Genomic DNA, 24,675 nt, shown 5'->3' on the forward strand with positions numbered 1-24,675 from the left:
TCAACGCGCCGAGCGTGTCAAACGACTGGTTCTTTCACTGTCAATATTGTGTCACGGCAACACTGAATTGGGTTTTTTTCACGCGCGCACTTTATTGGCTTTCAATAAGCCTTTCTTTTACAATTCTTTTACAAAATCTTTTTGCAAGAGGCCTGAGAAAGCAAAGCCGTAAAAATGCTGTCATCGCTGAGTAAGAAAACAACAGGGTACCGTTTTCGCTGTGGAAAACATTGCATTTGCGATCAATCGACAATTCAAATCCAATTTACTCGATTTGGTGTGGAAAATATTATAATACCACTTAGCGCTTAACATAGAGCAATAATGGTAATAGTAGGTATACTCCGTCCAAGTATTGACGCTAACAAGAACTGCAAACCAAGCTTACATGACATCTCTACAAGGATTTCTTGCTCAAGTGTCCATAGTGTTTGTTGACATTGTTTGTTGAAAATCGAAGTGTCGTCTGCTTTCCTCGCCGCGTGCCTAATTTAGCCGAACCCGACACTAAACTGAATAGGTTATGTGTAATTTGACTATTGAGAAAGGCACAAAAAACGCAGTCTTGCGAATAAATGACCGTTGCCTTATTATCTCGCGCTGTCATATTATTAGGGGTTTTCGCGGTGAATTATTTTTACTGTGCGGAGCACCCAAAATATCTAAAATTCCTTCGTAGTAAATGGTCGTCTGAGGGCTTGTGAAGATGGTAAGTGCCTTTAGAGGTCTTACTTTGATTAAATGAAGATGGCTCTTTCACACTCTGAACAAAACAGCATCTACTTTGCATAATTTTATTCTTTGTTTACAAACGCGAAATGACTGAAGAATGCAATCTTTGGAAATAAAAGCCGTCGCTTTACGGCGTCCGATTACAAACTAACCGATAGCAAAAATCATGTGACTAGCCTTGACCAATCAGGTCATCGAAATTGTGCAAACCTGTCAATCAATCCTCGGTCCTTTTTGCCGACAGGGCTCACTCTCGACAGAAAAGATTATAACAAACTTTACGATTCTGGCCTTATCTAGCACCAAAATACCACCTCTTTAGCCGCAAGTTTGTTGTATTAATCGCCGAAATGGCCATCAGGATATTGGACTGGGGTCTTATTTGAAATCATGAGGGTTAAAGCAGTCTTTTTGCGCGTGAAGTGTTCTTTTGAAGACCTCATTGATCTCTAACCACACTGAATTGGAACTTCCAAACATGCTGAAGATTTTGCGACTAGTGCTACAACTGTTGTTAGCCTGTGTTATCGAGAGCAGGATCCTCCATATTTATCAATTTACTGAACCAAAAGATACTCTCGCTAGCTTTTCTTGTGGGCAATGCGTGGAATACAAACTCGAGTCTTCCACGAATTCTACGGAAGCGTTGGAACTTCTACATTTGGATCCAAGAACTGGTCGTCTTCGCCTTGCATCGCTTCCGAACTGCGGAAGTTTTATCAACAACAAAGGATTGTTCCAATTAAAAGCTAGGACATCTAAGGAGGCTAATTTCAAAACTTTGGAGACTCTACGAATAAAATATCATGGCGAGAAGTGTTTTGTCAAATTCCGGAGAAAACTTGACTACCATACTGTCGTTTCACGGGCCGCAAACGTAGGATTTCGTGTTTTCCAATTGCGGGACCTATTTAGCAAACATATCGCGGATATAAATCCGTCAGATTTACGGATTATGAATGAGAAAGGGAAAAAGTTTTACAGGGTCGATTCTAAAACAGGACACCTAGTACTTCGCAAATCACTTGTCGGCCACCCCGAACGAATCATGTTTGTAGTCGCTCAATTATCTCAATCTTCGAAGAATTCAAAACGAAAGAAGTCCGCAAGATTGCGATTGTTCATTGACGATGGTAAACAAATAAAAAACAATAGACGGAGAGTAAGGAAAAGGGCTCCTACTAATAACCCACCACAGTTTTCTAGGCTGCAAGAGGATGCAAGCGTATCCGAGGACGCCGAAGTCGGAACTGTCGTCGCTACAGTTTCTGCGAGTGACCCAGACTCAGGAAGCAACGGTATGATCCGATATTCAATGTCTCCTTCGCAAAATCTTATGAGCGCTACTTATTTCAGTATCGATCAGATAACTGGAGTTATCACAACAAAACGGGGTTTGGATAGAGAGTTCTTGGATAGGCACTTCTTCCGGGTGAAGGCAGAGGATGGAGGAGAGCCCTCATTGGAAGGTTATATGGATCTTACAATAAATGTTCTAGATGTCAACGATAACGGTCCCATATTCGAAAGGAATATCTATGCGGCTGACATTCCTGAGGATAAAAGTATTGGGGATTTTGTGTTGGCTGTCAGAGCAAGTGACGCAGATTCTGGGAGTAATGGGGAAGTGAAATATTGCATCCTCAATAGTGACGGTGACAACTCAGCATTTTCTATCGGAGAGGTCAGTGGTGCAGTGACTGTGATGAAGAAGTTGGATAGGGAGAAAGTTCCTACATACACCCTCCAAGTACAAGCCCAAGATCAAGGAAATCCTCCAAGGAGTGCAACTGTTACTGTAAAGATTACTCTCTTGGATGTGAATGACTGTACGCCACAATTTTCTAAGAAGGTGTACTCAGCAACCATTCGCGAGGATGTTCCCGTCAATCAACTGGTAACAACTGTAAGGGCCACAGACTGTGATCAGGGTAGCAACGGAGAGGTGTTTTTTGAGATTGTTAGTGGCAATGACATGAACTTCTTCTCTATCAATAGGATCAATGGTGAGGTTCGAGTCAAACAAAAACTAGACTATGAAATGATTGGGGTGTTCAATTTATTGGTCACGGCACAGGATAAAGGGCAGCCATTCTTGTATAATCAAACAACTGTTGATATAGCCTTGATTGATGTCAATGATAATGCTCCACAGTTTGTAAGTTCACATTTCCAGACAATGATACCAGAAAATTATGCTGTCGGCCAGGAATTCTATCGTGTCCAAGCCTATGACAAGGATCATGGTACCAATGGTGAGATTACATTCTCATTCATGCAAAATGATCTACCATTCTCTATCAATGAAAACACTGGAGGTATCTCTATCAAAGAGGAACTGGATAGAGAGAAAGTTCCAAAGTTCACGTTTGGGATCAAGGCCAGAGACAAAGGTGTTCCTTTTAAGGAGGGTACTGCACAAATAACCATCACACTTCTAGATATTAATGACAATCCTCCTAAATTCTCACAGGAAGAATATCATACATCAATAGCAGAAAACTCCCGCTGGGGTACCTCTGTACTACAGGTGAAAGCAATTGACCCAGACAGTGGACCTACTAATGTGGTTTATTCCATTGTATCATCATCTGGCCACGATAGGTGTTTTCGCATCAATCCCCAAGGTCTTATTACATTGTCTTGCACCTTAAACTATAACACCAAGCATGTTTACGTGTTTAGTGTCAGTGCCAGTGATGGTATGTTGTCTAGCACAGCTCTTGTTTATGTGAATGTGACAGACTCAAACACTCACGCACCAGAATTCAAACGTAGATCCTATAGTGCTGAAGTCAAAGAGGATGCTTCATTAGGTACTTCAGTTCTCACTGTCCTTGCAACTGACAGAGACACTGGCTCAAATGCCAAGATATCATACTCCATTGCGACCCTAGTGCCAGAGTTTTCGGTGGATGAAACCACTGGAGTGATCAAAACTGCAGGTTCTCTAGATCGTGAAAAAGTGGACACGTACAGATTTGAGGTGACAGCTACAGATCATGGCATCCCACAATTAAAGGCAAAGTCATTTGTTTACATCCATATTGCTGATGTCAATGACAATGACCCAGTTTTCCTTAAGCCCAGTTATGAGGCTAAAGTGCGTGAGGATATACGGCCTGGTGGTCGGGTTATAGAAGTGAGTGCAAGTGATGCAGACATTGGGAAGAATACGCAGATCATCTATTCTTTTGCATCTAATGGTAAGTTTCTGGTTAGGAATCAGCATTAACATTTCTATTAATTTACAACTTGATCACTCTCAAATTGCAAAAATGAGGTTATCTTTAGGGAAACTGCTGGTGATCATTAAGTTTATAAGTCTTCCTAAGTTTTCCTTCTATTATTTTACCAAATTGTGTGCTTTTTTACATTGGCTTTTTTATTTTTGTCTAAGAGCGTATTTAAAACTGTGATGAAACATCTTAAAGGAGCCCCAGCTATACTACAAAAAAAAATACAAGCAAAACTTTTTTATCTTAACTTTAATCATATTGTTATATCTACTTGAAGGGTTTGTTTTTAAAGTATATAGGGTGGAATTAAATCTAGAAGTGATTATAAATCCCAAACACAAGCAAAAAGGGGATTTACAAATTTCTCCTTTTGTTTAGGCAAGGATTGTATAAACTCTGAAGGCTACCAATAATAGTGATTATAAGTCATAAACTGTTTGATTGTATCAGTCATTTTGCATGGTTTATATTTAGAATGCGAGATAAGGTTTGAATTGATTTTGATTTAAATATTGTATTTGCAATACTTGTGTTGTTTTTATCAGAAGTGACATTACAAGATATGGCAAAAGGCTCGAATGTTCGAAAAGCAATATTGATAAAGCCAGAGAGATGACTTGGAAGATTTGTTTCTTGAATGTCTAGTTGTTTTCTATTTTTTTAGATTGACTATTTGGCCACACGCTTGTAATTTTTATTTGCATTTTGTTTTCTTTGCAAAATATATTTATTCCATAATGACTACTCCAAAAGTTATGGGACTGTGCTTATTATACAAAGCATTAAAAATTGAGAAGGAAGACTTTGGTCACGCACATGAAGAAAATGTTTGATTTTGTGCTACATATTTTTTAATTGTGATTTTTTTTTTATAAAAGAAAGCTTACACTGCGTAAAGATGATCCCGTTCAAAGTAACGCAATAATCTCTCCACTGTTGTCGTACTTTCTAAGAGGCAGGCTCACTGGAAGAAGTGAGGGGGGGGAGGGCAATTTGGCGGGCGGGAGTATTTGACCTTCCTATCTGGCCTTATTTGAAATTCATAGTTTGTTAAAATTATTTTCTCATCTCAGGTGATGGCCAAGGCACCTTTACCATCGACAGCACTCAAGGAATCATCCGTACCTTGAAACCCCTGGACCGTGAAACCATCCCTGAGTACGAGCTTACGGTCGTAGCCACCGACCAAGGGACCCCGCCCGGCCAAGCCTCGGTCAAGGTTAAGGTCATCCTTGAAGACGTCAAAGATAGCCCTCCGCTCTTTGAAAAACCGCTGTACGAAGTGACTGTCCCTGAGGACACTCCCCCGCGATCGCCCGTGATTACGGTGAAGGCGAAGTCGCAGGACCTGTCGCCCGAGACAGGGATGATGTACTCGATAGTGCGCGGGAATTCTCCACAAGTGTTCGACATTAATCCTAATACTGGTGCAATCCAGACACTCATGAAGCTGGATTACGAGACGCAGTCCGAGTACAGGCTCACGGTGCGCGCCACACTATCGCCGTTCTTCACCGAGACGACAGTGATGGTGTACTTGAAGGACATCAATGACAACACGCCCGTACTCGAAGCTTTCCACATGAACATTAATGTCCAGGAGGGAAAGGTGCCTCCCGAGGCTCGCTACAAGATCCCGGCCTATGACCCGGACGTTTCCGATAAATTGACCTTTAAAGTGATGGAGGGGAATGCCAAAGAGTGGGTGACGCTGAATGCCACAAGTGGTGAGCTGTCTGTCAATAAGAAGTTGATTCAAGCCAGCAAGCCTGCGAATATTAAGATCGCCGTGACCGATGGATTGCGCACGGCAAGCGCTACAGGCTCCATCATGATGACGTCTGTGACTACAGAGATGATTCAACAGAGCATTCAGCTCGAGATTGACGATATGGAGGTGCTTGAGTTTTTCAATACCGCATACGAGAAGCTGCGCGAGTCAGTGTCGCAGATCGTCAAGTGCAAGCCCGACCAAGTGCTCATGTTCGACATCACATCTCGAGTGATCCTGCCCGTATCCAGTGCAGACTACTCCAAGACAAGGCTAACCATCTGGCTTGTGCTGCGTAAGAAGAACGAGAAAGAAGCGTTTGTTGGTTATTTCGACGCAAGTTTCGTCCGTTACGTTATTTACCTACACCGCGAGCAAATCGCCAAGGAAGTGGGCATCAATTTAATGGCGTTCCCGGACGACGTATGCAGCAAGAAGCCGTGCAATTACCTCAAACCAAACAGCTATTATGACTGTAACACGTACACGTACTTCTCAGGTGAGCCTCAGGTGCTCAGCTCTCTCAAGGTGGTCTTCCGCACTGTGCCAGTAGACATGAAGTTCAACTGCTCATGCCCGGCGGACTACCGAGGCCAGGACTGTGACACTCATCTCAATCTGTGCTACTCTAACCCATGCGGAAACCACGGAGAGTGCGTCAGTGTAGAGCAAGGGTTCTACTGTCGCTGCAAGGCCGACCGCGTTGGCAGCCGCTGTGAGGCTAACGTCACGCGGGATTTCTGTCCACTCAAGCCTAGAGAGCTGCCAAAGGTGAACCAGATGAAATGGAACCCCTGTATGAATGGAGCGCAGTGTATCGATCAGCCTGGTGGTGGGTTCGGCTGCTTGTGTGAAGATCCGAACAAGGCAGACACTCCGTTTTGTGAGTTGACCACTTTGAGCTTCAGAGATGGCGACTACGCGGCATTCACTGGTGAGTTACTGAGTGCGCTTCTGTAATTAGGAATTTCGTCCACATAGTGCTCAATTTTCTGTTGTTTTCTCATTTTACAAAGGTAAATATTCAGGTTAAAGGGGTGTGAAATGTGGTGATTTGATAATAAAATGGCGACACGAAATGAGCTCTGTTTTATTACTATAGCATAAACAATCATATAGATAAAAACGAAATTGTCATGTAAATCAGAAGCAAAGTCTTTAAACCATTTTAACTCGCAACTTTATTCAATAATCCCAAATCTCGTGTTCAGCTCTCAGCCAAAAGTGGCGACTTCACATCAGTCTCCAATTCACAACGCTCCAGTCCGACGCCTTACTGCTCTATAACGGTCAATTCAACGACAAGCAAGACTTCATCGCCATCGAGCTGTCTGGGGGACAGGTCCGGTTTACCGTCTCCACCGGAGGCACGCCTGCTAGCGCTACCTCCCGCGTGGATGGGGGACTGAATGATGGGCGTTGGCACTCGCTTACTGCCGTGTACAAGAACAAGGTATGACGGCGGTGATTGGGTAATTGGGTGTAGGTACTCGAAATACACCCCAGTATGCTCGGTAGAGTATCCTTGCACACTCTGATTGCGCTCTTTACTCGAAATGGCGACACGTTATTGCGAAAACATAATTCAATTGCCGAAATTCTTAGAGTAGTGTCGAGTTCGCTGTAGGTTTCAAATATTTTCTGCAAGGTGGAGCGCTTGCGCTTTATGTGTATTTTAGAGCTCAAATGCTCTCTAGCACCAGCATGCACCAAACTTTATCCACTAAACTACTCAAGTGTCAAGATAACGCTGTTTTCTCCGGCAACTCGAGTTCAAGTATTTGCGTTTGTTTGTGTTTAGGATTACGTTAACTGCTGGTGACGCCTCAAGTCCTACTAAGAATGCGGAGCATGTTATTTTGACCTCGGTTCACCAAACCCAAACTTCCCCTAATGTTGATTATTGTCTCACGGTATTAAAGGCTCATCTATGACGATTATAGTTTATCGTGCGTGCTCGTGCAATTCGAAAAAGCGACCCTTGGGTGCGTTTTGATCTGAATATAAAAGCTTTCACTTGACGACGCTTGTCGCTCTGAGATTTGTGACTAGTTTTGCCCTTTTAGAAATGGTAAAATCGCTTGGTACGCTTTGCTAGGGGACCCAGCAACAGTGGCTCGCTTAGTCGGCATTATTTAGTTATCCATATAAAACCTCATTATCTTTGGAATACCCGATACTTTGCATCATCTTATCATCCATAAGAGTCTCTGCAAACCACAGTCCTAAGAATAGTAACAAGTGCGAGAAAACACCCGTTTCCATCAACCGGTTTGGGCAAGCTCGATATTTTCGATTGAATTTGGTAAAAAAAACATATATCTTTTGTTTTTGGATAGCTATTTCGAGATTCCGTGTTGCTGCAATAATAAGTGGACTATGTCTTTGATAATAATGTTTTGTCACGCCAAATATATATCCCCTTTCAGATAGCTCGATTCTTTTCATGCAAGCTTAACTTTCAACGAAAGTGAAAATTTGTAGAAATAGAATTTCAAGATAATATCCCAGTCTTGAATGCCATGATAATGATGTCGGCGCCGGGGCGAAGCTGCACTAATGACTCTGTTGTTGTTACGTGACCTTCGTGGATATCTCTTCATCTGAGAGATAAAAGCTATAAGACATGTAAAACGCTCTTATCGAAATCGAGAGTTCCGGTGCTTAACGACTTTTGAGATAACGATGGCGAACTTTTGTGAAAAGAGATTGTTTTTGTCATTACAATATATAGATAAACAGAAGACACGAACTCATGAGGGAATTATTAGGAGGATCTTCTTCTTGAGATCTCTTTTCTCTCGAGTATGACTGGTGAACGGTGTAGAGTTCTTACTAATGAATTTATTTTCTCGAGAAAATTGAAGGACCTTGTAAACAAAATATAAACTCCCACTTACTACTACACTACTGGCTCTTAGACAGGTCATAATCAAATTAAAATAAAGACGAATGGGGACTGGTGTAGTATGCTAAGCTTTAGCGGCTCCCCGGCCTTTGTCTTGTACTAAGTGATTAGAAATTTAAGTGAAGCGAAGCAGGCATGTTTCCTGGAAGGCAGACGGCAACCGTATATGTTTAACGTTTTGCTCTAACCTAATAAAGGTGGAAATATCTACAGTACTCAATGATTCGGGCTTACAGAAGAGACGTTACCGTCTACTTATGGTTACCGTGTGTTGTCTAAAAATATCTTATTTTCTATAATAACGTAACATATCATTTGGTTTGGTGGAAATCACGAAACAGAGATCATATGGCATCCGTGGAAAGGCAGGGTATCGCAACTATTACAATACATAGATCATGATCAAGCTAGGAATGCCTTGTAATACCGTAAGTGAGAGTTTTTTTGTTCATCCTACCGATCTCGACTACCTTGGTACTTGGTATTTGTAGCAACAAATTGAGCTTGAGAATTCTGTTCGGTTTATAACGCAAGATTGAGATTTCTCCTTAGAATCTGTAACAGATTGGCAAATATTGGTTATCACGATCGGCATCAGTTCCCCTGTACGATCAGTTTCTATCTAAATTGCGGAAAGTAGTATAGTGGGTACAGATGTGGCTTTTTTATGTGCGATGACGCAGCCGATGCGCAAATGTTATATAATTACTTATAGACCAGCGCTTTGCTTCAAGCCACAAATAAACGTCTCCCTCAAGGCCCCCAGAAATAAGCCCCTAGGGCGGTAGAACTAGCATTGACGATAAGACGTGTAATGTGCTGTGTTAATTGTTCCATAGACGGCTGATGCTCTGTTTATATCCATAGACTGCTATCGTGATCATTGATGACTGCAAGCTTGCTGTGGCTGTCCAGTTTGGCACCCAGGAGGGATCATACGGCTGTGCTGCAGCAAAGCGACTCAACCAGCAAGCAGCCAGGTATAAGTCGATGGCACTAGGCAAATGATCACCTCTTCCCTTCTCCTCTTAGAGGCATCACGCGCTTCACTGTAGTGGCATAACGTTCTAGCTCGCGCGCTTATCAAAGTATTTAAAATGTTTTGTAACCTGTCACACTCCCTAAGCTATGTAGCGATTTGTAAGATCCATTCTCCCCCACTGATACTCTCAGAGGAAACAACCCACCGGGATTCCCACCCTATAAATTTTAACCCTGGTAAATCAGTACTGGAAACCCCATTCACCAGAATTCAAAATTCTCACCGTGGGGAGGGTATAGATTCTTCCAGAATTACATGATGGTTTTTAGCATACTCGCAGTGATCCTGCTGACTTTATGCTAACCAGTCAATTTCATGTTTCCAGGTCATTACAGCTTACTTCGCCCCTGATGCTTGGCGGGCTCCACTCCCTCAGATCAGAGTACCCGATCACTAGCAAGCGCTATACGGGCTGCCTGCGGAATGTCTCCATCGATCACAAGCGGCTTGATCTGGCCGCGCCCATCTGGAAGCGGGGCACAAGCCCCAAGTGCTCCATCAAGGTGGACTTCTGTCGGAACTCGCCCTGCAAGCGAGGGAACTGCACCAACACATGGGGGACGTACCTTTGTCGCTGCCCAGAGAATTACGGAGGGAAACAGTGCGACAAGGGTAAATCTATGTTTGGGTAGACTCATGACAAAAGTATCGAAAACAACGCCAGGAACAACAATGCGATAGCAACATCAACAACAACATCAACAAGCATAGGCAATAATAATAATAATAATAATAATAATAATAATAATAATAATAATAATAATAATAATAATAATAATAATAATAATAATAATAATAATAATAATAATAATAATAATAATAACGATAACGATAACGATAACGATAACGATAACGGTAATGGTAATGGTAATGGTAATAATAATTTCAACGATGTTGTCCAAAAGCAACACTAGCACTATAAGCGCTCATCTACCAATGAATTTCAATGATAAGGACAACTTCAAGTATAGCAACACCCAACAACGACTGTTAAATCTTTACAACAGCAAGTTAATCGATAACACTTACAGTAACAACGCAACTCCAACGGTTATAACTGGGATAATAACATCAACGACAATCTGAGTAACTACAACAATAACACAAGGGTAACAACGATGATAAAATCAACAACTACTTTAGTAGCACCACCACCAAAATTTAACACCATCGTCAACAATAGCAACAACAACGATATCAGCATCAGCGATAACTTCATCAAAGATTACAACAACTACAAAAATCAAAATCGTCAACAACATTACCACCAACAATGCAACAACAGCAACTACAGAGAACGAAAAGTCGAATTTAATGTTGCTTACGTGTCGCCGTATTTATATTGTTAACTATCTTCTCCGTATCAGAAATGAAATCCACGATGCGATTCATTGGCCAGAGCATCCTGATCAAGAACTACAGAACCACGTCCATCAAGTTACCATGGTCACAGTCTTTGATGTTCCGAACGCGAAAGTCTCTTGGTATCCTTATCGAGACAAGATTCCGGTCCAGCGCAGGCGTGCTGAAGGTAACATCATGTGTATAGGGTAATCAAGTAGGCGTTTGTTGCTCTATCTTTTTGGTTCCACGCCTAGAGGCCAGCTGACGTGATGTAGCCTGTTTCCTGTTAATTCAAATCAAACACAGGCGTGCACAAGGTTACATGATTTAATACTTTTATGATATGATATGAAATATATGAAGCATGTTACCAGGCCTTCACTAGGTGATTTTTTACGCATTGAAACGATGCCCACCACGAGCCGGAAATCGTGAGAACATAGAAAAACCTAATTATAACAAGGGCTACTCACGTCATCACCATAGGTGAAACCCGAGACCCAGTGGTGGTGAAAAGCAGCTATAGAGTAACGCACTGTAAACTGTGTAATTTGGGACCCCTCTCGTGATACGTCAATACACAAAAACCCAAACATCAGTGTCACGAAAGTCGAATCCAGAGTTTTTAGCTTATGCTTTTATCTAAATAAAAATACCCTTGACCTACAGGTGGTGAACGGACGGTTGTCGTACCAGTTCAACCAGCAGCTGACAGTCAACCTGACCCAGCTTCGCGTAGATGACGGGGCGTGGCATCACGTGGATGTCACGTGGCTACGTGGTATGGTGCGCGTGACAGGCGACTACATCTACCAAGCAACCGCTACTCACCAAGGCGAGAAGCTGGAGTTCACGTCAGAGCTGATTATGGGCGGGAGACAGTCTCTGAATACGAGTGCCCCCCAACCGAAGGCGTACATAGAGGAGGGTTTTGTAGGTTGTATGATGGGTAAGTGGTACTTTTGTAGGTTCGTAAAAGCACGGGTGTGTACTTTTGAGGACCCAAGATATCAGATTCTTTATTATAATGCCATACTTTTACAATAAACTTGAGAACAAACTGGCAAACAATACCTTCAGCAGCTATGTTAACCTTTAGAATTGGAATTTTTTATGATCAGTAAAACCGGCTGGTGGAAACGATCAGAAATTTTAAAGTTACATTTTAACAAAATATCAAATTGCAGTGCAATAAATACTATGTCATACGTTTTGGTTGTTCGAACATTCCATATTAATTGATTTAATATTTTTCCATTTTAATCTTACAGATGTGATTATCCGCGAACACTGTTTAGCTGCACCTCTCGTTAATTCTAACTCGCCCTTAATCATCGATCTTTGCAGGTATCACCGTGGATGGTTCCCAGATCGATACGAGCCAAGCGACTAAGCAGAGCGTGTTCACTGGCTGCTCTATGCCCTCTCACTGTCAGTCCAGCCCTTGCCTAGGTGGCGGTACTTGCGTGGAAGGGTGGGACACGTTCAGTTGTCGTTGCCGCCCAGGCTACGTAGGCAAGAGGTGTACCAACGTGTGTGACCTGAAACCCTGCCAGAATGGCAACTGTGAGCTGAGCAGTGCCACGCCCAAGGGGTACAAGTGCAAATGCCCCCCTCAGTACACAGGTATGCCAGCATTGGTCAACACTTCTGAGGGTTCAGGCCATGACAATCTCTGTGGGAAACTAAAATGCTAGGTTTAAGATCACTTATGTCTAGTGATGAGGGAATAAGTGCTTTGTTTAACCATCCAATCAATTTAAAGGATAACTACCTTACCCATGTTGCATTTGCATCAACAGCCATATTCCAACACATCGTACGTTAACACTTCTGTGTAGCTCAATAAATTTTGATAACTTAATGATGCAAAAGACAAAAAGCATTATGAAGAGGAGAGTTTAGTCCATTAGAGTTGGCCAATCACCCCAACGGAGGATTGGGTGATCGACTTTCTTTAACCAAGTTCCTTCCTTCCCGACAGGAGAGTACTGTGAAACACGTAAGGAGACCCCATGTCAAGACAAGTTCTTCAGCGCGTCAAACATCGGCCTTTGCGGGCCCTGTAACTGCCCGGTGGGCGCTAACTTCAACCCTGTGTGTAACAAGACAACTGGGGAATGCTACTGCAATGTAAGCACCAAATAAATGATAACACTGCTTAATATGTGGTTTAAACAAAGTCTCGTCTATTTTTCATTTAAGTTAGGTCTGGTGAATTAAAGATTCTCTGTGACTAAGCTTTTTAAAGCTGGGCTTGAAAAACGTTTACATTCGAAGAATTTATATTATCCTTGCTAACTCTTTCAGATATTTTATTATTTCCATGTCTTCCCTTTTAGCCATATCATTACCGCTCACATAAAGGCAATGAATGTCTCAAGTGTAATTGTGAGGAAATCGGAAGTCTGAGCCTGCAGTGTCGTGTGTCGGATGGTCAGTGTCCTTGCATAAAAGGCTCCAGCACGGGTGCGCGTGTGATTGGTCGGCGCTGTGACAGGTGTGAAGATCACCAGAGCGAGATTACGGCTGGCAAAGGATGTGTAGGTAAGCGAACTCAAAGGGTGCCGTTATTACGAATCACGGTTGGCCTGTGAACTGGCAACTGATGAGTAGGTATCACGAAGTACTATACTATGATTACGGTTTCTGCTGGCATGTGAACTGAAAGGGTACTATACCGTGTTACTTTACGGATGGCAAAGGATCTGAAAGTATTTGTACTCAAAGGTTACCGTATCGCTATTACATACGACTGGATTGTATCTGTATGTTACAAGGGTACTGTAAAGGTTACTATAAAATAATGGTAATGGCTTCAAGGGGTGTCGAAAATAATATCGTGGATGTCTGCCCTTCCAATATATTTCTTTTTTTTTTTTTGTTCAGTGATCAACACCTCGTGTCCGCGTTCGATAGCGGAAGACATCTGGTGGAAGAGAGGAGCATTTGATAAGATAGCCGAGCAGAAATGTCCATTTGGAGCCTCAGGTACAGTCATCACACAAGCCTTGCAACACAAATCAGAACAGTCCAGTTTCACATGCCCAGTGTATACAGACACAAAGGACGGATAAATACGGGGGAAGCCTAAGTTTTAGGCGGACCATTCGTAAATACCAGTGATAACATGAAGTGTTCACGTGGGAATTCTTGCTGGTTAGCATGAGTTTTTTTCTCAATCCGTGGCTTCCCCTGTAAATGTTCCTTCTTTGTCCGTATATCTAGCGGGCACAAGGGATTTACGCCAATAAGATATTAGTTTTCAATTAATACCCAAGGTTCCGGCACACCTCTTTAATTTGCTAACTCGCCTAATTATCCTTGGTGTTCGTACGTCCGTAGGTACTGCAAGAAGAATATGTGACAAGAACATTGTCCGTATATCTAGCGGGCACAAGGGATTTACGCCAATAAGATATTAGTTTTCAATTAATACCCACGTTTCCGGCACACCTCTTTAATTTGCTAACTCGCCTAATTATCCTTGGTGTTTGTACGTCCGTAGGTACTGCAAGAAGAATATGTGACAAGAACAAGGGCTGGCAAAAACCGGACCTGATGGACTGCGTGTCCAACTCCTTCCTCAACCTGAGAAAGAAAGTAAGCTACTGCAAAGTCACTCACACAGACTCAATAGTCAGCTACTCTATTGCTTATCAGAAGTATTGTCTAGAAATTAATTCTACAGTGAACACCTTGAACTGACTTCGAGTTCCTTAGATATTAGAGAACTCGGGTATCCCTACCTCCCGCTATGTCAAACTGTCTTTTGCCTCTTGCACGTCCGAGTTAGCGGGATTCCTGTGTGTTATACCTAGTGATCACAAGCAATTTCAATTTAAAAAATTGACAGGTGGTCGCGGTTCTTATGATATAAATATATGTTATAAGTATCTTTTTTTAGTTAAAGCGGCTGGAAGAAGGCAAGCTGCTGTGGTCACCGAGCATAGCGATGGACCTGGCACGCCAGCTTGACCTGGCCATTACCCTCGCCACACGGCTCTACCCCAACGACATTGATATCGCCCTCAAAGCCATCACTGTACTCTTCGACTACGAGAGCCAACAGAACGAGAGCACTTTGGTCTCCGCCAAGAACCACGAGTTTGCTCAGGTAAGGCACACGGATTTGCATATGATTTTTGTATTTGGCAGTGCGTCGCTCTGTATTCCTGTGCCCCACACAGATGTGTTGTCCGGGCTTGATTCCCTGGATTGACGCGAGTTTCGTTTGTTGGTTCTTGTCTTGGATCCGAAGGTTTTTCTCCGGGTTTCTCCTGGAAAACGATCTTTACCTATCTCTCCAACGAGCCCCCCGTTATTATTTTTGTTTTAGATTCTGGTTCAATCAGCAAGTATGCTTTTCAACGCTGAGAACAAGAACGTGTGGAGTGTCGTCCAGCGGGTAAGTACCCAGTACGGGGCATTTTATTACGTCTTCCGCCCCCTCTTCCACCCAGTGAAGGGGGCATATTACTTCTTTTACCCCCACCCCCTCTTCCACCCAGTGAGGGGGCATATTACTTCTTTTACCCCCACCCCCTCTCCCACCCAGTGAAGGGGGCATATTACTTCTTTTACCCCCACCCCCTCTTCCATCCAGTGAGGGGGCATATTACTTCTTTTACCCCCACCCCCTCTCCCACCCAGTGAGGGGGCATATTACTTCTTTTACCCCCCACCCCCTCTCCCACCCAGTGAGGGGGCATATTACTTCTTTTACCCCCACCCCTTCTCCCACCCAGTGAGGGGGCATATTACTTCTTTTACCCCCACCCCCTCTCCCACCCAGTGAGGGGGCATATTACTACATTCACTCTGACCATAAATTTTGACAAAGCGTCCCTACCCATACTGACAAACCACTGGTGATTTATTTTTGGCAGAATTCGGCAGGAACGGCAGACTTGATGGAGAAGATGGAGAATTTTAGCGGTACTTTAGCGAATAACCTAGCGCATTTGAAACGTGCGCGGTACCGCCGCAACGTGGAGAGCATTATCCCTCCTTATACCGTCATCACGCCCAATATACGTGAGTGTACATTAGATATTAGTATATAAAACTCAGGAACCTCGCAAAAACAAGCGATTTGATTGGTTGAGAAACTTAGGATAAAATGCAATATACACCACTAGGAGGTGGATATTTTCCCGCGCCCCGAAATCAAATGGCGGGTGTAACAGCCGATTTGCAAGTGTTTCCGAAAAGAAAATTGCTCTAAAGCTCGTTTTATATACTAAAACATTTATACCATTTCCATTTCGGCGGATAGTGGCCTTCGGCTCTCGGTAGATAGTTCGCCAATATTCACCTCAATGGAAATAATGGTATAATGGTATAATTGTTAAATAGTTATACAGGTACACGAAAGAACAATTTATTGTAAAAATCTTAGGGGCTTATCACAAATGTTCGATTTCTGATTTGCTAACCCACATTTGTCGACCACAACAAATTGTTATCGACAACATTCTTAGCACGCGGGGGAAATCATTTATCATAAAATACAAAGGTTATTTCCTAGTTGATCGAGAGATTGGGCGTCTTTAGCGTTGTAGTAGTCGTCGTTGTGTAAGGTCCTTAGTAAACTAAAACTTTCCTTATATTTTCGACAGAATTGTCTTCTTCGCTCACAACTTTAAACCGTGTTTCTAATTTGTAGTTGGATATAACTTTTGGAGGTGGCTAACGGTTTGGTTATATTGCAGTTATGGAGCTTCACCCGGTGACTATCAGAAACTTCAACGGCATGCAGTTTCCACCAAGTCCGGATAGCTTTGAGTCGTATTCGTGGCAATGGGCTGAAGTGACTAACAAAGTCAAGTTACCAAGGGCGCTATTCCTATCACCGGGGCACAAAGGTGAGAAACCTTCAGGCATTAAGAAGGATTGTATAATTGATTCGCAGGGTTTTTACCCCTTTTTCCGATATCTACGATATCTACTAATGGGATATCATTTTTAGAAAATTCCTCTTCGATTTATTTCGTATAATAAACCGCGATCCTGCGGTTCTACTTCACTGGTGAACATGCCGTGCCCCCTTTCACCCGGCCTCGTATATATGACTGCTTTGTGGCTTGTTGACATTTGATCACCAGCAGTGTAGTGTTCACCTACACACATGTACATTGTGCCACGCTTGAGCTTGTCTTGAATGCTGTAGATGAATAGAGCCGTTGATTAGTTAAATCGATTTGTTGCAGTTCTGGAGAGAAACGCAGCGGTTGGCTATATGATCATCAGAAACATTGGGGATCTTCTGCCAAAGTCATTCGACGCCAGAATCAGGTACGTCTTCCTTAATCTATATCAGGCAGCCTTAAAACAGTACGTTGGAAGCCAGCTCGAGCTCCTTATACAAGCATTACCCTCTTTTGTCCTCCTCTCTTGGTTTTGACACTTGCAATAGTTGCTTATGTATATTTTGATTTTTCAGAGACTCTAAGTACAACGTGGACGTAAACTCGGACGTTGTGTCTGTAAAGATGCCGGGAATGGAAGATGTGCAACTAGCGGAACCCATCCACATTACCTTTTACAACCGACAGGTAACGTGACATGGCTTTTGTAATCGCCATAATCGTTATCGTTGCTATTACTGCAAACATCATGTGGCAGCAAATTCTATCACTTAAACATATTCTCCGTAATCACTATCATAACGATCACCATTATCATCATCATCATCATCGCCAAAACAAAAGTACAAAATTATGGAATTTGTTATTGTAACCTTTACCTTTGCTTGTTCTGACAGGTCAACAGATCGGAGTACTTGTGCGTCTTCTGGAACTACTCCGTTCCGTGAGTAATCATCTAATTTACCTGGTAGACGTACAAGGTGACTGGCTCAGTACCTTTTTTTCTATTTCCAGGAACACCCGAGGTGGTGGCTGGTCTACAAATGGTTGTAGACGTATCGCCATTAACTGGACTCACACTACTTGTGCCTGTAACCACATGACGTCATTCGCTGTGTTGTCAGATCTAAACCTTGAGGTAAAAACACGAAAGTTCTTGGAAGTGAAAAGAGATCGGACCAATACGAGCTCATTGAAGTTCACATTTCATTAAGTAGCAACAATTATGAACGGCGTCTGACATACAATGTTTTTTTTTAGTTTCCGCCACAAGTAGCGTTCGCCATGCGTATTGGTACATACATCGGCATCGCTGTGTCTGTCGCCATTTTATTGATCGCGTTCGTCTCCTTTGTCTGCCTGAGGTGGGTTATCTGTGGTATACACAGATAGCGGTTAGAGTGAAACTGCATTTTCCCTTCAGTCTCCAGTCATATTGCCAGTTTGAATTAATTTTATTGTTTTCATTTGTATTAATTATTTTATTATCGTTACTTATTATTGTTATTTGATTTAATAACATCACATATATTCGGTAAGACTTTCGGTTTTATGGAATTTATTGTTACTTATTATTGTTATTTGATTTAATTACATCACATATATTCGGTAAGACTTTCGGTTTTATGGAATTTGCTCCAATCAAAGAAAAGAAATTAGGGAAGGATAGATGATAACGATCATGTAAAAAGTGCTTACTAACTGCTCCTTTCTAGAAGATTTAAAAATGAGCATCTTGAAAAAAAGACTTGAATCCAATCGGGCATTGCGTGCTGAATGCCTTTTTCATTTGACGCACCGAAGGCCCAAGTGTGCAGCGAAGGGACTAATTATCGTGATTTCTGCTTCACAGGGGATTGAAAAAGAGCAACGCAAACGACATTCATAAGAACTTGGTAGCCGCCATCGTGATCGCTGAGATTATCTTCTTGGCGGGGATTAACAGGACCAATGATACGGTGAGAGAAGGTTCCTTGAGTTAAACATGTCGAGACGGATCATGGATTTGTTCTCGTTCATGGGAAACGTGCTGTGACCCTTATAGCTTTTTGTTTTGTTTCCGTTATGGATTTTCCCTTCTTTATGTCAAAACGTTCTGTAACTCGTTTTCCGCTGTCGTCAAGGTATAAATCAACACAAGGTTAAAAAGGTATGTTAAACGCCTCTGTGAAACAGAGTAGTTGCGGCGACGCAACCTTGTGTTGATTTATACCTAGTCTACACCACGCCTACGCAGACCATCTAGTTTTTCTTTAGCTTTTCTGTAGTCTTTCTGGTTATACCAATTGTCCGACGTCTTTTCGTATGGACTTGTCTCGCATATATTGTATTGTTTCGCGTGAAATGTTCTTATCCCCTGGTCTCGCTGTGTTCTGCAGACCGCATGTCGCCTGGTAGCCATTCTGCTTCATTACTTCTTCTCCACCGTGTTCACGTGGATGCTTGTGGAGGGTGTACACATGTACCGCAGGCTCAGCGAGAAGAGAAATGTTGACACCGGTCGCATGAACTTCTACTACTTCCTAGGATGGGGTAAGAGCTTTTAGTAGAGGCATTTATTATAGTACTTGTGAGGCTAATGCACTTTTGGGAAATAAATCAATAGTAGGCCGTAATGGTATGAAGCTTTGCCTTAGTCTTTCTCGTTATGCCACGGCTACCTCACTCTACCTAAAATACGTGAAATAAGGCCACATATATGGCCTTATTCATCGACGTCTCCTGTTTACGGACAATTGCATTTGGTTTTCGTGTTTGAAAATAAATATTACTTACTAAAACACAAATCTCAAAAGCTCGAGCTTAAACTTGAGCTTCAAAAGTGTGTTCAATTAGAGCCATTCCTTATGGGGATGCTCGAATGTTGGAGAAAATTAACTACTTCAAAATATCGGCATATTATGAGGCTCTTAGTAGCAGCATATGGAGGAAGGGTAGCTCTTGGGGGGCCGATACAAGAAGGGGAGGCTGGGGTTTGGTTGATAACCACACAAAAAGTCTGAGACCTCTAATCATCTTCCCTTTTTAAAATTCTGGATCTGCTCCTGTAAGTAATACCTTATGCTGAACATCTTCCAGGTTGCCCAGCCATTGTTGTTGGAATATCGGCTGGTTTGTCGACAGAAGGATATGGCAACAATCACTTGTGAGTACCTCACTTGATTCTCTTGTCAAAGTCTTTGTTTTTTCGTGGTTTGTAACGTCTTCTCTCTTCCAGCTGCTGGATGGCTACAGACGGTACGCTTATCTGGACCTTCACCATCCCTGTCATGATAGTTGTTGCGGTACGTTTTTATTCCTTTGACACTTTTTGCCATTGTCTGTTACTCGGCTCATTCGTTCCGCTAACCTCAAATACCGAGCTGCATCTTTTTTTTCCTTCCTTTCTTGCATTTGGTTACATACCCTTCGTTCCCCACCCAAACCTCTATGCTGTTCAAGGCATGCGGGTTTCCTTTTTAAACTAGGTTTCCATGTATGGCTCCCTGCAAACAGCGTCAACATCATCCATCCTTGCTAAGGTTGCTTCGCTTGGTGTCGGCGAAGCGCCTCCCCTCTCGTGTGACAATGTCTGCCCAAGTCACGACAGTAGACATTTAGCTGTAGTTTCTAATCTTTAGGACCATGTTTTTTTTTATGTTTCCAGATCAACGGGCTCGTGTTCGTAATGGCGATGTGTGCTTCCCTGCAGCAGTCTAAGCGCAAGCGTCGCAAACGGCGCTCTTACTCCCCTCACGGCGTCGACGACCAGTCAAGTCTCAAGTATGTCAATCACCCCAGCTCCATCCAATCACCTTTTAACCCTGTGATATCACAAATCAAGCCCTGTGACGTAACAAGTGCAAACTATTGACTGTCAAATCCTGACGCTGTTGTATTTTTTTATTGTTCGGCTATCCAAATGCCAGCATGCGCCCTTCTTCACTATTGACACACCTGCTTAGCAGATTAGGAATTATTGGAAAAAACATTTCCAATTTCATTGAGTCATCCGTTTTTGTTTTTTTCGTTTCACTGTCACCGTCTCGTTCTATAGCCAGCATGGAACGATTTTTGCCTTCTCATGAAACGTTTACTTGTTACTTTTACTTATTGATGCGGTCTCTTTATAGGGCTGGCATGCGCGCGTCTGCTGTGGTGTTGCCTCTGCTTGGGGTCTCCCTGGTGTTCGCCATCCTAATGGTCAACAAGGACATGGAGATGTTCCATTATCTCTTTGCTGCTCTCACTGCATTCCAGGTAAGTGTTGCATTCAATTTCTAAAGGTCTTAAACCCTAGGATAAAAAGGACTGATGGAGAATGTTTTTAAATTCTCCTAACAAATTTTGAATACTTAATGATGGAACACACACCAGTGTAATAAGTTGCTCTTTATTGCAAGTTTAATACAGTCATCATCTTTACTCTTTGTTTTGTTTTTCTTTCTTTCCAGGGCCTGTTCATATTTTTGTTCTACTGCCTATTCGACAAAAAGGTATCATTTATTTCTGTCCATTCTAGCCCCATAGGGCTCTAAAGTCTTGCATCCCCCGCCTCTCAAGCCTCTCCCAACTTCAATTCGTATTCATCTCACCAATCCCCCCTCCCCCAAAAGAAATCCTGGTTTCATGCCTGCGGGACATTGGCGTTGCTAACACATTGATTGCGCTCAGGTTCGAAAGGAGTACAAAAACGCGTACATTAGATGGAAAACTGGAGACAAGAGCTACGGCATCCCCAAACCAGCACCGCACTTTGTAAGTATCACGTGATTAAACAAGAGCCCGCCAATGTCTTTCTTGACTGCCTAGGGAACAGGAGACTAGAGATCACCAAATGTAGGCGTAGTCAGGAGATTCTTTGATGATCACTTTCGACTTGCCCCAAGAGCCCCAAGAGTTATGACATTTTTATCCTACCTAACCTGCTAATATTCTAGCAATAACATTTAATCGTCACTTTTAATTTGATAGAAACGCTCGTACCACCCAAGCGAGATGCAGGCCCTCCGCTCGCCTTATCACTATGACGACGATGACCAAGCAAACACGAGTACTTCCACTACTGACCACACGAGCAGTCTGCGCAGCAGTACTATCGGTACGAGCAGGCCCACAAGTGAAGCGTTCAGCACCACTACCGCGGCTACCGGGACCATCCCAGACAGCAGTGCGACCAGTGAGTAACGTATTATTTTACTGAGTCTTATCATGACAATTTGACGCGTTCTACCGTGGCCATCTTGACTGTTAAGTTTAAACTTTATGAGGATGCGAGAAACGTTCTATTCTTATGACATGAGCTTTTAGCCGAAACCATGGCAAATTATTCGGTGAACATCAGAACACTTAATCTCGTATATCAATTAGATGACTTTCTTCAAACGAAGATGATGACTTTCTTAGATGACTTTCTTCATAAGCTGCCTTAAAAGTTAAAACATATAAATACTTCTATATTTTTAATGAAAAAAATGATAATCAAACTTTCTCACCTTAATGAGGTTTTAGAATTTGTTTAACAATTTTGTGTTACTGAATTTCGAGATTTATTTTACACAAAAAAATTATTGAGAAAGTGATCGTGGCGCAAAAAGTACCACGTTTACGATACAGCGAAAGTTTGTGAGAGGAAAAACGCCAATCGATACATTCTAAACGAAAGATAAAAATACTTTCAAGGCAACTGACCTTTTTTTCTGTTTGTTCTAGGTGCTACTGAAGGTTTGTCCGGTAAGTTGTACAAAATCTCGTTTTCCTTTCATTTTTGCTATCAATTTTTGTCTTATTGTGACTCTTTGTACCTGGGGAGGGAATAGCACCTCATTTAGAAAAAAAAACTCTTAGCGAACATATTGTGTGAACATACAGATGCTGAAACTGAAGAATTTATCAAGAAACCTCCTAAAGCCAAATACTACCCGGGCAACCCGGAACTTGGTAAGAACATTTCAAAATGGCCTTTAACCAAAATACATGTCTCATCTAACTCTTAATGTTTCTCCTTACAGAACTTGCTAGAAAGATGTGGGATACTCCAGATAAATCTGGTATGAGAAACTTACTGTAGCAAATATGGCCACAAATACCACTAGACAGACCTTTCATTTACTCGGTTACTCGATACTTTACTCGGTTTAGTAATCTATGTTCTTTGGTGCCATTTTTAGAGTTAAGCACGACTCAGCCAGAGACTTCTTCAGACGAGGAGGAGACACGTGCACCATCACCTGTCATCCTATCAGAATCCTCGGACTCATCCGGGGATGAACAGAGTAAGCACGATGGGTCTTAGGCCCTGGCCAAACGGGGATACATGTTGCCGGAAACATGTTGTCCGCTTGCATGTTTCCTCAATGTTTCCCAGTTTGGCCAGGACACAAAAAAATTTTCCATAGCGAGGGAGAAACATTTCATGTTTCCAAGCGCGAGGAAACATTGTTTCCCGGATGTGTCCTCGTTTGGCCACGCGAGGCAACATTTTCTAGGCTCGTTGCCTGACAGCGCTCGCGGTGTACCAAATCAAAATGGCGGACGAAGATGTCGTTGTTGTGCAGAAAAGGCCAAAGAAAAGGGAGAGGCACTGGACAGACGAATTAAAGCGTTTGATTGTGTCTTACGAATATAGGAAATGGCTATGGGACATATCCAACAAAGAAGAGATATGATCAATTTCGAAATAATGTTTTTTAAGAAGTTTAAGAAGTTTAAAAACTTCAATAGTGCAAAAAGAACTAAATTTTCAATTTTTTCTATGGTAACTTGACAGATAAGATATAAAGAATGATGTGTTCAGGTTTCGTTATTTTCACGCGCGCGCTAAAGAATAGTGTCATTTCAAACGAGTGCGCGCTGTTTTTGAATTTTATTTTCAATCACAATTTTTGTCGTTGTTGCCGTAGAAAATCACTCCCAAGAAGCTCGCCGTAATTGCCTTGTGTATACAGAACATTATATTTTCAACTTCGAAATGATCAAAGTTAATCTAAGGCTCTGCTTTTTCGATATTTACGGAGCTCTGTACTTGACGTGGGCCAGGTCCGCGCCTTTTATACCGCGGTTCCTTGTTTCCTGACCGTTTGGCCACCCTCGGAAACATTTACGAAACATTTTTCCCCAATGTCTCCGGCAACATGTGTCCTCGTTTGGCCAGGGCCTTATTGTTCTGATGATGATAATGATCATCATCATCATCATGATGGTGGTGTTTTTTTGTTTGTTTTGTTTTTGCTTTACTGATGATATTGTTGTTTGGGATGATTATTATGAAGGCCTAGATGATTTCGTGTTTTCGCTTCTCATAGTATCTCGTACTAAAAGATTTATATCAATTTTAGCTCCCAATGGAGAGGAAAAGACCCCTAAGTCCAAAAAGAGACCCAAGGGTGCGCCGTTCTACGCATCGGACGGCCCCATGCACAGTACACCAATGGGTAAGCATGATCTTCAACAATACATACACAGTACACCAATGGGTAAGAGCAAACCCTCAATGTGCTACTATTTCTGAGGCACCCCCTCCGTGGGCCACAATGTCTGAGGGAAGTCCTCTGTGGGTCACTATGTCTGAAGCAAGTCTTCTGTGGTCCACTTTGTCTAAGGGAAATCCGTGGACCACTATGTATGAGGCAAGTCCTCCGTGGGCCACTATGTCTGAGGGAAGTCCTCTGTGGGCCACTATGTCTGAAGCAATTCTTCTGTGGTCCACTATGTCTAAGGGAAATCCGTGGACCGCAATGTCTGAGGCAAGTCCTCCGTGGACCACTATGTGAGAGGCAAGTCCTCCGTGG

General features: G+C 42.5%; 1 protein-coding gene across 3 annotated transcripts in view; it reads left to right on the forward strand.

Annotated features, from left to right (window-relative positions):
- Positions 1-949: 949 nt before the first annotated feature.
- The window catches only part of LOC5520394 (cadherin EGF LAG seven-pass G-type receptor 2), a 33,353-nt gene continuing 9,627 nt past the window's right edge, over positions 950-24,675 (forward strand). For all 3 annotated transcript variants that reach the window (XM_032365472.2, XM_032365473.2, XM_032365474.2), the window contains exons 1-35: positions 950-3,938; positions 5,045-6,676; positions 6,954-7,195; positions 9,518-9,630; positions 10,018-10,304; positions 11,060-11,223; positions 11,706-11,985; positions 12,384-12,662; positions 13,021-13,169; positions 13,379-13,583; positions 13,926-14,027; positions 14,545-14,639; positions 14,944-15,153; positions 15,376-15,444; positions 15,926-16,073; positions 16,751-16,903; positions 17,249-17,333; positions 17,482-17,593; positions 17,803-17,849; positions 17,921-18,044; positions 18,167-18,270; positions 18,759-18,864; positions 19,285-19,438; positions 19,985-20,051; positions 20,124-20,190; positions 20,553-20,668; positions 21,019-21,145; positions 21,340-21,381; positions 21,560-21,643; positions 21,860-22,064; positions 22,598-22,618; positions 22,757-22,825; positions 22,897-22,935; positions 23,056-23,160; positions 24,223-24,318. In XM_032365472.2, coding sequence (XP_032221363.2) covers positions 1,211-3,938; positions 5,045-6,676; positions 6,954-7,195; positions 9,518-9,630; positions 10,018-10,304; positions 11,060-11,223; positions 11,706-11,985; positions 12,384-12,662; positions 13,021-13,169; positions 13,379-13,583; positions 13,926-14,027; positions 14,545-14,639; positions 14,944-15,153; positions 15,376-15,444; positions 15,926-16,073; positions 16,751-16,903; positions 17,249-17,333; positions 17,482-17,593; positions 17,803-17,849; positions 17,921-18,044; positions 18,167-18,270; positions 18,759-18,864; positions 19,285-19,438; positions 19,985-20,051; positions 20,124-20,190; positions 20,553-20,668; positions 21,019-21,145; positions 21,340-21,381; positions 21,560-21,643; positions 21,860-22,064; positions 22,598-22,618; positions 22,757-22,825; positions 22,897-22,935; positions 23,056-23,160; positions 24,223-24,318 — 8,626 coding nt within the window. In that variant the 5' untranslated portion in view covers positions 950-1,210. The remainder of the gene's footprint in view (positions 3,939-5,044; positions 6,677-6,953; positions 7,196-9,517; positions 9,631-10,017; positions 10,305-11,059; positions 11,224-11,705; positions 11,986-12,383; positions 12,663-13,020; positions 13,170-13,378; positions 13,584-13,925; positions 14,028-14,544; positions 14,640-14,943; positions 15,154-15,375; positions 15,445-15,925; positions 16,074-16,750; positions 16,904-17,248; positions 17,334-17,481; positions 17,594-17,802; positions 17,850-17,920; positions 18,045-18,166; positions 18,271-18,758; positions 18,865-19,284; positions 19,439-19,984; positions 20,052-20,123; positions 20,191-20,552; positions 20,669-21,018; positions 21,146-21,339; positions 21,382-21,559; positions 21,644-21,859; positions 22,065-22,597; positions 22,619-22,756; positions 22,826-22,896; positions 22,936-23,055; positions 23,161-24,222; positions 24,319-24,675) is intronic.

Source organism: Nematostella vectensis, chromosome 1 (genome assembly GCF_932526225.1).
Source record: "Nematostella vectensis chromosome 1, jaNemVect1.1, whole genome shotgun sequence".
Taxonomy (NCBI): domain Eukaryota; kingdom Metazoa; phylum Cnidaria; class Anthozoa; order Actiniaria; family Edwardsiidae; genus Nematostella; species Nematostella vectensis.